Here is a 13,969-nt window from a genome sequence, read left to right as displayed (position 1 = left end):
CATTAATGATATAAAGAAATAATAAATTACATCATTACTTTGAGTGCTGCAGGACACTTAATTTCACAGACAACATTAGCATGCATCTACCGTAATGTTATTTTTTGTTTCCAATGTGGAGGCATTGTTATGTTAGCAAATAGCCTATCAGCTACAAATACAGGTGTCAAACCGTGTTTAGCTTCGACGTAACTAATTTTGATGCAGATATATTGTTGGATATTGATGTTGTTGTATAAATAATGTGAAGTGGACCGTGAACGCTCCGACATGTTTACACGTTTCTGTTAAGACGTTAACACATTAACCGTGTGGATGGTTAACGGTTTTAACACGGTTTTAGTTCGCCTGACAAGAAGTAACGTTATCCATGGGTAATAATCGAAAACAGACAGTAAAATGTGATGTGCAAGACATGTGTAAATTTTCACTTTAAAGCTAAAATGACTGAATATATCGGCACTTACTTTGGGCGCGACGCTCCTCTCTCAGACAAACTAACTGTTGTGCTCGTTGGAAAAATTCAAACTGCGCCGGAGGAAGTCGCGACCCGCTCAGCTGCACGCCCATTGGCTACCTCCTGTGACGTCAACCGTAGCTCGGCAGATGATTGGTTCACTTCTGTCTGGGCAGTGCCGTGCCTATCGCTCTGGGCAGTGCCGTGCCTAATCGCTCTGGGCAGTGCCATATGATGTGACTATCAGATTGATCGCAAATCTTTCTTGTCTTCTTCAATTTTATGAATGCAGGGAAAAGATAATGGGAGTCTGTGATGCTCTGCTCACACATATGGTCCACGTGGAAATTATGTCTTGTCTGTGGTTTGTTTGGTCTTTTCTCATACAGTTTATGGTCTCGAAGACAGGCTAAACACAACATTTACTAACTTTGTTTTGGGAAATATGGTGACCTTTTGCATTGAAAACATTTTTGTAGGGCTGAAATTAGAAAAAAAAAAAAAAATCCATATTCCATTACTGAGCCCATACAGTAGTGTATGTTATATGACTTAAAGCATTTTCTGTTGGTTTAAAATGTGCTATAACCCCAAATATCAAATTACACACGTTATTTCCTTGTATGTCTTTCTTTCGTTTTCTTGTGGTTTTATGTGCACATGTCTTCTTGAACACCAATTCATGCTGGATCAAAACACATTTAGGGTTCCCAGTTTGAAGTTTGGTTATTGTCGTATCGTATGCCTCCTATCAAAATTAGTTTTGCACATTGTTCCTTTATTTGGATGCATGAGCTTCAGCTTCAGTGTGCTTAATGATGTTTTTGTGTTTGCCAATCAGGCTGTTTTCATTTAGGATACAAGTGCTCATCTTAAATTGCATTTATGTAGCAGCATAATAGCATGTTGTGGCTTAATTTTAAGGATGTAAAGCAGAGTATTTGAACATAATCTTCAAGCAAGTCTGTAAGGATTTAGTAGGCTACTGCTAAATCCTCTCTCAGGGAAATGTATGTGGTTACTTCACTAGAAAAAGGTAGAAACTGACAGTTCAGATCTAAGAAACTGTGAAGTTGCTGGAAAAAAAACACTATGTTAATCTGTTGTTCTTTTACTGTAAATGCTCAAGATGTGAATAATAATCAACACAAATGGCATACTGTCTTTTATTGAGTTCCACTGACATGGTACAGAAAGAATTAAGAGGCTCAGACAAAAGTTATGCATTCGATTAGGATAACATTCATGCCTGATAAAGTAACAGTTCATCACAGAAATGGAGGAAAACATCATGTGGGGTGGTGTTTAAACTCGACTTCATCTGATCTTCTGCCTGCGAGTATGGATTAAACATTTGGATCATTGTGCCACAGGTTTTATCTTTTATTATGACATCGCAGGAAAAAGAAAATAATTCCTCCTTCACCTGCCTTAAGAGTCTGACCAGAAACTTCATGCTTGGATCTGGCAGCTGCAGGGATTAGATTGGTTTTTGGTTTGTGCGATCTACAACCCCGCATATGGTATTTCCTTTGTCAACATATTAAAAAAGTGAAAATGTTAAACGGAGCTGCTAAAATGGTGCTTTTGGATTACCTATGCAAAGCTGTAAGGCAGGCACCTGCTAGATGCATTTTTCCAGGTGACAAAAAAAAGAAAATCACCTGTGCAGGAGTTGCTACAAATATGACCACGGGCAACTCATGCAAAGGGCTATTTCTAACCCTCAATAACCCACACTGATGTGGTGCATATGACTGCATTGATAGTAAACAAAAGGGAGAAGCTACAGGTATTTTTAAGAGAAAGAAAGATTTAGATCAGTGACCTCAGTACCTCTGTCAGTGCACATCCACTGACAGAAACTTAAAAATTGAAACAAACTGTGCCTACAGGTCTGCCATTTTGACATCAATGTGTCACAATATTGTGCAAAAAAATTGAGTGCAAGAATCCCTAGATAAGGCCCAGGTTATAGTTTTTGCATTGTCTTAACCTTGTCTTTTTTTCTTCTTTTTTTAAATACATAAATATTTCTGGATAAAGACACAAATTTAGGGAGAGAAAACAAAATTTTACAACCTGTAACAATTCCTTCTGATTTCAGTTTTGCTGTCATTTAAAATCACAACACACTGGCAACTTTTCCGGCATCTATGACAAATCTTGACGTCAACATGTTTTTTTTTTTTTTTTTTATCACAGCCCATTGTACCATTACCAGATTTTTTTTATGAGGTTTGAATACCCATTCCTGCTGAAGTTAATGAATCCTACAAACGTTGCCATGTTGGTACAATAGTTTCATAGGTGTATATTACCTTATATAAATCATCTCAGGCATTTCAGCTGATCAGAGTGCAAAAATCAACTCAGCACTGAAGTAGAGATTAAAGGGAGACGCGTTTCCCTTTTCACAAATATTTCATTCATTCATGCTGACTATAAAGTTTTAAGCGTATGAGGATAATCATATTTTCACTTCAACAAAATGCAAAAGATATATCCTTTATCCTACCCAGCCATGCTGCACATTGATATTTTGCCCACTGCTGCTCAGTTGATTTTGTTCCTAATGACAATCTGGATTCATGATGCTCATGAGAAAACATTAAAAAGGTAAAATGGTGTATCTCTTTGCAAAAGACAACAGAAGCTACAGTGTTGCGCCTTTTTTTCCTGAGAGCAAAGGGGCTCTGATCCAGGATCATTGGTCAGGTTACAGAACCAATGTCTTCACTGTGATTTAAGAGGCAAACTGGTCTCAGATCAGCAACCCTTTTAAGGACTTAACTGTGAATAGAGAAATTATAGCTGGTTCCTTGTCAGTTAAACCCGTGGCCCTTTTGGTCAACAAGCCTCAAATGAAAACAAAAAAAAAACAACACAGAGAAACACAAACACATAAACAAAACATGCAACACTTCTCCTGGTTCATTAAAACAAGCAAAAACATACTGTAAGACAAAATCAATCAAACCACTGGTTATTCATTCAGGAATAGTTCTTTGCATTCTCTTCTCCGTTGCTACAGAGTACCTGATGCATGGTCAGACATCTTTTTTTTTTTTTTTTTTTCACAGTTTAAACAAGAATTAATGAAGCCAGAAAGTCTGCTGCTGAATAGTTGATACACTCGAAATGCATTGGCTGGGAAAAAGTTGTAACATCCTCTTAACTACTCAATATTTTGTACAGAGCAAAATAGCTGTGCAGCCAAAACTGCTGCCACATGTCTGTTGATGGGTCCACGAAACACAGTGAAAGTCCTCAGACTCGCAAGGAAAGAAAAGCTGGAGGAAAATTCACTTCAGACAGGAGGACCTCATGTAGCCGTCATATGAAAGCTCTGTTTCTTCCAAAAGGCAGTATTGAAGTTTCTGTTTTCTGCTGACGTGGTCCTTTTTTTGAATAACAGTATGGGCATTAAATGGGTTTAATGAGCTTCAGCACACAGGAACCAACATATTCAAACAGAGTTCATGGTTAGAACTGTAGGTGTTTCGCTTGTCTGCTTTCAAGTCCAGGTCTGACAGTACGTAGGCTGCTGCAGATACAAAATGTGGTCATCTTCTGCCAGAGTCTGTTCACGGTAGACATGAAAAACAAACCAAAAAAAAAAACTCTGCCTATAGTGAGGCAGGAAATACATTTGAGTGGGCAATGGAAAGGTTTAAAAACAGGGAGGTACAAGATGCATGCCATGCAGTTGTGATGTGTATTTTTGTTGTTGCTGTTGTTGCTTTTAGAGATACGTTTCTTCACTCCAGTGCCTTTCTCTTTAATCTCTCTGCACCTCCGGCTGCACCTTCCTTACTTCTGCTCCTCGATTTCTCGTTTGACCTCTGCTACATAATGGTGATCTTTCCCATGAGCCACCTCCATGATGGCCAATGCCTGGAAACAGGAAAACAAACTTAAACAACAGACACCCAGTCTATGACAGATGATCAAAGTAAATGCTTGATAGCACTGCAGCTTCTAACTACAGCTAACTCCTCCTCACCCCACAGTGTTTTCTACCTCACAGCACTTCAATTTGCCACCAAACAATTTACCAATCGACCACATGTCTGTACACTACCTTCTTCAGAGCTCTCACTCCTTGTGCCTTCTTCTCCAGCCCCAGATACAAACGTCCCAGTTTCAGATACATAGACGCCACATTCAGAGAGTAGGCTGGGTAATGCACACTGCAGAGAGAATACAACAGGCAGTGAATGCAAAAGGAAACACAAGATATAATCTATGATTAATTATACATTTAAATGTTCAATCCAATGTGCTGCAGTATAGTGTATATAATGTTGGTTGGATAAACTATGCATCTTGGGAAACATGAGTCATGCTGTAAATAAAACATTATCAACACATTCTGAGCTGATTATTAAAGTACTACAATAAGAATTAAAAATTAAAATCTGTATTTTGTCCCTATGCTTACATTTCTACAGACACACACACACACACACACATTAGGGCACAGATGATTTCTAGTGAGATTAAACTCTAACTGATGGACTGCCGCCCCAATCAGCCACTGAACTTGTCGACGGGGCTTAATGAAATGCCTGCGATTGTCTGACAAAGCTGTTGTTGTACAATTGATTGATGATCCATTATACCAGCATGACTGCATCCCTGCTGTCTGTCTGCTTCACAGATCAATTTACCTGTATGGCTGAACGATCTTCTCTCCATAGCTCATTGCTCCATCCCAGTCCTGCATGTAGAGGCAGACGCCCATGGCCTGGTACATCATATGCAGCATGTAGACGTTGGTGTCTGCAAATATAGCCCCCATTTTCTCCTGGCTGAGCTCACACATTTCCAGGAGCTCACTGGGAGGTACCAGGTTGTCAAGGAATAATGACAAAGAACGGAGCAAAAGAAGAGGAGGCACTGAAGTCAAAGTTTGTCATTAGTAAGGACAGGAGACAAAACTGACAGAGAAACTGAAAAGAGTGCAAATAACATAACACACAATTCATAAACAAAAGAAGAGGATATTTTTGTAGTGTTTGGCTCTCCTGAACTCCTCGATTACATTCTTTGCATAACGGACCATGGATCGTATTTCGTCTTCTTCTGGTGGAGAACTCAGTTTCCTGATCTCCATTTTTGCTTTGTCCTGAAGGGTGATAAAGACGTGGCATGAAACAAAACAAAACAAAAAAAGCACACTACACCCAGAGCGATAGATATAACAATGTTATATCTATCGCTCTGACTACACCTACATCTATATATCAATGTTTTGTAATAACACGTAAGAAAATGTTCAAGTTTCAGATATGCCAACAGTACCTTAGACTTGGAGGTGCACTCAGTGCACTGGCATGTGAAGAAGTAGGAATCCAGCAGCCTTTCCTTCCTGTCCTCTGTGGGGTAGAGCAGGTCTATGTAACTGTTAAAGATCTACAGAGAAAGAGAAAAAACACAGACATTTTCCATTATTCAAAAACACTGATAACATCTGTATTCCTTGTATTCATCCAGATGTTGTGTATCTAATGTAACCTACAAATTTGTGTGCATATTGTCAATTGGGTAAACGTTCATTCTAAAGATTCTTTGAGAAATGTGCTATAATTTCACTTCAGGTCTTTCAGGTATTGTTGCTAAATGTGTGCTCTCTTTTCTTACCTCATCTCCAGGGTTTATCTCTTGAACAGCTCTGACCTCAGCCACTGTGCCTTTATAGGTCACTATGACATTAGGACTACAGCTGTGATTCATCAGTGCTACACTGGAGCGACACAGGAAAGAAAGAAGCACAGAAAGGTTTGAGAAATGATTGTTAAACCAGAGAATGGGGAAGAAAGCACTACCTTTAGCAGATTAAAGATGTTAGAACAACATGGTGTTTCATTTAAATTCTACCACAGGGGAATAAACAGATTGAAAATAAACATTTATTGTGAAATCACATCATTGTTATTAAAACCATGAGAAATAGGAAAAACAAAATGGTGATGAGGAGGAGGCAGTGTAATAATGTAAGGCGACAGAGGGGAGAAACTAGTGTTTTCATCAAATGTTGAATCCAGGGGTGTCAAACTCATTTTAGTTCAGGGGCCAGAAACAGAACAATTTGATTTCAAGTGGGCCGGACCAGTAAAACAGTAGCAAGAACTTCTAATTTTTCCCTTTGTTTTAGTACATTATTAAGATGTTTACAGTCAATGAACTATCCCATTACAAAACATATTATGAACAACCAGAAATTTCTTGATAAAAAATACTGTATGTGAGCACATATTTCAACAATATTATGCCTCTTCTGTCTTCTATGTAATTTTCACACATGGCAAATTTATCTTGAGGGCCGGATTGGACCCTTTGCCGCGCTGGTTTTGGCCCGCAAGTCGCACGTTTGACACCCCTGGTTTTAACATACTGCACTGTCTGTTTTACTGGCCCTGTGATTTAACTAATCACTATGGACTCCTAAATGATGATCAAGTGTTGAAATCGACCACTTACTCAGGAAAAGCCGCAGACCCCAGATGGGAGAGTTCCTCGTCCTCTATGGTGAAGCCATTACAGTTTACCTGAAGAGAAAGAAAACAGGAGAGAGGAGGGGAAACACAAACAAACAAAACAGGTGAAAAAAGGGACAGCATGGTGAATAGTAAGATACAAATGGCATCACTCTCCACTGCGCTGTGCTGTGCTGTACAGCTCCTTACACGGAGGGAAGGAAATCCAGTGGTGGAGATTAAATACAGCCTGAGATAAGAAGCCAAAGAGGCCATTTCCACTGGTGTAGATGCATCAAATTAAAGAGCTAAATGATGTAGACCGATGCCAGACAGGACCAGTGTATCTGTGATATACACATCCTGGTGCCATGTGTCTACTAACAGGAGTGGGGTGGGGAGAAGGAGAAGGATGTAAACATGTGTAAACACAAGCATATTACACATCTGAGTAATGTGGACGTGCTAGTACATCATATTTGCATGTACTGTGAGACTGAATGTTTTGTGCATGTATAATATATGTGTGTGTTACATCCCAGCATGCTCTTCCGTAGAATAAGAAAGGTCAACACCTGTGTGTGTCAGCCAAAACCTCTGACCCCCTCATCCAACCTTAGGATCAAAGACGCTTCTGGGAACAGAGAGTTTCTATTCAGAGAATTTATACCAACAGCATGTCGTGTTGCTCTGGGTCTAAGGGTTGATTGATTAGTTCTTGCTGGTAAATGACAGGATTTTAATAATTTGGCGCAGAGTGTGTCAAATTAAACAAATTAAAATCTACCTCCCTATAATGTTTCTACTGTTTTCCAGTCTAGTTTTACCTGTGCAAAGAGCTCTGTGAGAGCCTGTTCGTTGGGGAGGTCGCTGATGTGTCTGGAGTAGAAATGATGCAGCGCTGCTATATCTGCCTGGTTCATCTCGTCCTTCTCACTGTCCATCTTATCTAGATCTGGAAGAGGCAGACAGAAGATAAGCAGACATGAAACACTGGGGCAGAGGGGGACAACAAAAGACAGAGACGAAGAGAAAACCTTGTACCTGGACGTTTTTGTTTATTAGCTCATTTTGAAGTAAGTTAGGACCAGCCACGCGGAGAAACACATGGCACATTTCTCTGGCCTTCACTGATCATGTTAATTACTTTAAAGTGTTTTAAAGTTATAAATTAAACGACTATCCATCCAGAATTGTGTGAGCATGTTTTTTTTTTTGTCGTTTGTTACCACTACACGACCATGCACCACATTTCAGCAAACAGAGGAGCCACTCCTTGTTGGTCGGTGTATAATATACCGCTGCTATAGGCCATGTGTCACTGTCAGTCACACACACAGACACACTCAGACACAGACCGGTGGCAGCAGGCAGCAGCTGGCCACTGATTTGCTTTGTGTGCATGAGAGACAGGTGTGAAGGTTAATTCTGTGACAATCCTCTGATGACACATCTGAGCCTTGAACAACAGCTCAGACCAAATGATAACAACTGACACTAACTGGAGCAAAGAAAACACTTAGTGGGGGCTGAGAAAGGACACAGTGACACATGGTTTTTATCATAGCACAATGTGCCTTGCTCAAGAGTCACAGTGACAGTAGTTGTTAAAGGAGGGAAGAGAGAACGTGAAATTACAGCACGCTGAAGCTTGGGATTTAAGTCCCAGTGCTGCTGCAGCCTTAGTGAATGAAAGAGACAAAACCAGGACTGGAGGCTACAGCAGAGATATTAATAGACATGCTGCTATAACTGCAGAGACACAGGAAGATCACACACACACACACACACAGACACACACTGCGCCATGTAACTAAAAGTGCACACATGTGTAACTAAGCACACACCCTTATATTTATATTCTCACACACACACACGTAGACTTACGGGCTTCGAACTCTCTGAGCAGCAGCACCCGTTCTGAAGGAGTGCGCTCTGTTGTGACTCTCTGAAACGTGGAGGACACACGAGATCATTAAAGGCAAAAACAAAAGAAAGAATCTCACACTTTCTGCTTTAATTACATTCATTTATTCATTCTAGTGTGTCTTTCATTGTGTCATAAAATGCAATATAGCAATACAACACTTTAAAATCGGAGGTGAAACTTAAACACAAGACAATTTTAAACTACAAGCCGACAGTGATGGTGTGGCCAAAGTGACTTAATGTTGCTCCTCCACACTGACAGGACATCCAGGATACTACTGTACTCATGCAAAACATATACAAATGAAACTGAGGACAGTTACACACAGTAAGGTCCAGCACATAGATTTAATTTACCACCAAGCCTCGTCCACTTGTTTTATTTGAATTTTATCAAAACCCTTCAAACTCTGTAGCAACGTGCTCCAATGCTGCTGTTCAACCTTCAGTCATTACACTTTTCATACACACACACACACACACACTGGTCGTTTTGAATTCTCCTGGTAGTAAACAGTAACAGTAAACTCACAGATGTAACAGAGAGGAGATGTTACTGACGGCCAGTGAGACAACTACAGCAGCTTATGTAGGAACCTCAGAGGGATTTATATGCACCACGTTTTAAATCTTTGATCCTAGTTTTCTACCTCGCATTGACCTAATGTTCAGCCTTTGTTCTCTTGGATTTTAATTCATTTCTAGTTGTTATAAACAGTTTGAGTATAAACTGAGAGGGACTATGTAATGTGAACACCTCCAGTCCTCTCCTTCCTCTGATTACTTTACCTGTTTGACGATAATTCTGGCCACCAGTCTGACGGTCTCCGACGGACACCAGTTCTCGCCATAGGCACACATGGCTACACACTCCAGCTTGTGCATGGGCCAATCACCTCTCTGCATAAATACACAAACACACAGAGGGAGGCAGGGATAAGAAGTGAGATAAAAAAAAAAAAAATCGACATTATAGAGGACCTATGCAGGATTTGTAGCTTGACTATGCTACATTTTTACCTTAATTAAACAGCTTTGGAGTAATTGTGACGGTTTAATAAATGGCTAAACTTGTTACAGGGACAGTGGAGGCTCTCTGCTTCCACGTGCGAGTCACTTATTGTATCTCTTGGTTGAAAAACAACTTTGCACTACGACACAAACGCACCCCGTAACACGTAATCTCTTGTTTATGACAGATTAAACTACACAAATATACACGTCGTAACATCGTACATGATATACAACATCATCTACCGCTCTATTGATTGATTTCTCGTCGGCTCTGTTGTAAACAAATGCACATGGTCGAGAGGAGGGTTAGCAAAACAGTGGAACAGCGACGGGACTTAGCCTACATAGTTCCTCTTTAAATAATGTGTGTAACAAGGTAATAACTGAAATGACAAAACAGCGAACAGAGAGGCTGAAGAATGACGATTTAATTATTACAAAATGAACTATTAGTTGTGTTTTCTGGCATGAACCTAAAACTAGATGGGAGGCAGACTGAATCGTCATAGCAACAGCAGAGTGAAAATGCTCATATGGATATGTGTGTGACCATTCCTATTCTCTTCGAGCCATTTGTGTTTTTTAAAAGAGCACAAATGAAGACTGACAAATACTCAACACATATATTTCTGTTAAAATGTACATTACAAGTTCCTTTAGTCAATTGTAGGAACTGTTAAACATACTCACACACATTAGCTACAAGGAGCGACTTGAAAAACAAACACACACGCAAAAAGGATGTGGAAAGCGCTCTTACCTGACAGTCCACATTGCAGTAGTAGGCCTGTTTACATTTGCCACACTTGGAAAGGTCTTCTTTCCTGTAATAACACGAAGACAGAACTAAATTACTTCACTACAACTGTGACAATGGAAACCAGTCGCTTGAAATATGAGAAATAACACAGAAACGGTTTGTTTCAGTTCTTTGACAAAAGGTTGTGGCTCATTTACACATTCAACGCCAACAGAATACACTTGGTCACTAAACCTTTATTTTCATTCATAGCAGCTCAATTATAGTAAGATATTAGAATTAAATCATTATTAATTCTATCAACATTTAAAGTTTATTTTCATACAACTAGACAACTGATAAAAGTCACTGTGTGTTAGGAATGTCTGATTAATCACATGAAGACACATGTACACAACATTTCTGACTGTAGGCACACACACACACACCGACACACACACCCCTGGCCTTCTCAACTCCTGGCTCCTCCTCTCTCGGGACACATGGTCACCTAAATTTAGCACCCTAACCTTTTACTGCTCTACAAACCTTAATGGCAGCTCGGGTAGGAGGTGTGTGTATGCTTTTGTGTGAGTGAGTGTGTGAGTGTGTGTGTAGCAGTGTGAGAGAGACTAGAGTAAATGTAACTCTGAAGGCCCTCGTCATCATAAAGTGTGTTATTGAGCTGCATATAAAAAAGGACCAGAGTTTAACCCTGTTTTATGTTTGTGTGCCCAAACACACACACACACACTGACACATGTGGGGTCTCTGAATCATGTTGGGCCTCTCTGTCCTTTCCACATCCAACAACTTCCTGGGGCTAAATAACATGATGCACTGGATCTGATATGTTATGATGTTGTGAGTGTTTTCTATAGATCTTGAAATCATGATGACTAAAAGATCTTTACTTTCTCTCTGCCTTTGAGGAACAGCTGCCAGTAGATTTGTCACATTTACACTTTTGTTTAAAAAGAAAAGTGAAGTGCTGCTCTCTCTGTGTAAACAGCTGTCAGTGTGCCTGGTCTGTGGTGCAGCACCACATTAATAAACTAAGCTGCTATAGTCTGGCTTTAAAAGAAAAAAAAAAACATCATTATGGTTGTTGTACTTATATTTCAGACTCTCCTGGCTCTGCAGTGTAACAAACAAATGGTGCAGTGTGCGGTCAGGTGAGCTGTCTGCCTGCACCGACCCACACCGGACCCAGCGGCTCGGCAGCAGCAGCTAACCCGGCTAGGTGATGAGGTTAGCCGGGGCTGGACCGGACAGGACCCGCTGCTGCTGCTGCTGCTGGGTCGCTTTACCCTCGTTTAAACAACGTGAACATGTCCCTAAGTATCCACTGTGGATGTATGTGTGTGTGTCTGTGTGTGTCCCTCCCTCCCCAGCTGTTGGGCAGCGGTGTGTGTGTGGTACCTGGTGAAGCAGTGCTCGCAGTGCGCCCCCCTCTCGTTCACCGTCAGCACGTAGCAGTACGCGGGGCAGGAGAACACCAGCTCCCCCACGGAGAAGTGCCTCAGCGCCCGCAGGCCGCGGCCTCGGTCCGGGCTGGTGAACCTCTCCGTCCCCTCGATGCCTTCGTTCGTCATGGCTCCTATTGTTCCGTTGTCTTCGGTCACAAACTAGTCCTACCCGAGCAGCAGCACCTGTGTCCGCCGCCGCCTGCTCTAATCACCCTGTGGCTGCGGAGCCTCGTCTTCCTCTCCGCCGCTGCTCCGTGTGTCCGGCTCGGCTCGGCTCGTAGCGCCCCCTGGTGGAGAGGCGACGCCCCCGACCTGCAGCCACATGGTGAAGGATGCACTGCACTCTGATGATGCCCTCATATAAACCCAGTTTATAGCAAACCATACCATCCAATCTATGACATAAATCTGTAAATATTTGAACTATATATGGACGGTGAAAACCCTCCAACTACTCCTGTTTTTAGTTGACTCATCTTGCTGATCGTGAATTTGTTTCTAATGTGATAGTCTGTTCTTTACTTTTCCTTCATAGAGAGTTTCAAGAAGCACTTGAAGACCTTTTTTGTACCCTTGCTTTCAATTAATTACTGGTATTTAACCCATCTTCTACATGTTCTGACTTTTATTCCCATCAAACTGTAAATTGCTTTCATTATGTAATTGCTATGTCTATACAGTATATGTCTATCTATTGCATGCTTTATCTCACCTCTATTGCCTTTTACGGTTTTTTATTCCCATCAAACTGTAAATTGCTTTCATTATGTAATTGCTATGTCTATACAGTATATGTCTATTTATTGCATGCTTTATCTCACCTCTATTGCCTTTTACGGTACTATTATTGCATTGTTATACCTGTTTGTTTTTTTTCTTCTATCCTGGCTGTGAAGCAACTTGAGCTGCACCTTGTGCATGAAAGGTGCTATACAAATATAAACTATTATTTGTAGTAGTATTCTTTTCTCTAATACTGTATACCTGATGTGTTTATTGTGCATTTCAAATGTACTTTTTTTTGTCTTGTCTGTATTGTAAATGAGGTTGCTACCTCAATATATTTCCGAGTCTAAATAAAGGTTATAATATTGTTTAACGCTTTGTTGCCAATTTACCTAATGTATATGCTAAATCAACTTTGTGTCATTTCTGAGGGTGCAGTCTGTGGTACTTAATTGTATTGCATTGTATTTTACAGAGATTCTATAATTATTCATATCAGTGGGATGGGTTGAATAAAATAAACATCCATCAAGCAATCTGCACCTCTATGCAACAGGAGCTGCCAAGGCAGGTTTTATGGCAGGTCATTTGTGTCAGGGTGCATTAGTTTTAGGTAGATGTACCTAATAAACTGGCACTGTTTGTGTGTACTATCTGTGTTTAGCTTTGTGGTCCTTGTTTAGAAGTACTATGTTTGTGTGTATCTAAATTTATCCTCAGCACTGTGCACAAACACACAGCAAGAGCAATAGAAATTGAGAGTCAAAACCCTAGCATGGTTTAAAAATACTTGGACAATTAAAGTAATTGCAATTCCTGTTAGTAAGAACTCTGGGCGCTGATATTTAAATTGTTTTAGCGAGATAACATGCAGTCATGCCCAAAATACTACACCATATAGTCAAAATATGATGCTATGTTTCATTTCACTGGGATTGTTTCTCATGGTTTAGGCTGGATGTGTATGTTCTACTTAAGGAAAACCCTAATACCATAGCACACAAGGATATTTAAGCCCATGGTTTTGGGATGAGATATCTAACAATCATTTATAGTGGTATCAACATACTTCATTTTTATGTTGAGAAACCAAGAACCAAGTAATTCTTCTGTCTCCACACTTTGGCTATAGAGTTGGCATTTCTTCAAACAA

The 13,969-nt window shown here is 40.4% G+C and overlaps 1 protein-coding gene across 1 annotated transcript; it reads right to left on the bottom strand.

The window, feature by feature from the left end:
* Nucleotides 1-1,626: 1,626 nt before the first annotated feature.
* On the bottom strand, nucleotides 1,627-12,318 carry smyd2a (SET and MYND domain containing 2a). The gene is made up of 12 exons (XM_083997609.1): nucleotides 12,044-12,318; nucleotides 10,643-10,706; nucleotides 9,658-9,768; nucleotides 8,827-8,887; nucleotides 7,767-7,894; nucleotides 6,944-7,011; nucleotides 6,104-6,206; nucleotides 5,765-5,875; nucleotides 5,468-5,588; nucleotides 5,131-5,305; nucleotides 4,542-4,650; nucleotides 1,627-4,354 (listed from the first exon to the last, which is right to left on the bottom strand). Exons 1-12 carry the CDS (start codon nucleotides 12,214-12,216, stop codon nucleotides 4,271-4,273), a joined length of 1,308 nt encoding a protein of 435 aa, XP_083853735.1. The 5' UTR covers nucleotides 12,217-12,318; the 3' UTR covers nucleotides 1,627-4,270.
* Between the last annotated feature and the right edge of the window lie 1,651 nt (nucleotides 12,319-13,969).

The sequence above is a fragment of the Trachurus trachurus genome (genome assembly GCF_905171665.1).
Source record: "Trachurus trachurus genome assembly, chromosome: 3".
In the NCBI taxonomy this organism is placed as follows: domain Eukaryota; kingdom Metazoa; phylum Chordata; class Actinopteri; order Carangiformes; family Carangidae; genus Trachurus; species Trachurus trachurus.
Note: the sequence above shows the minus strand (reverse complement) of the source record. Positions and strands in the feature narration are given on the sequence as shown.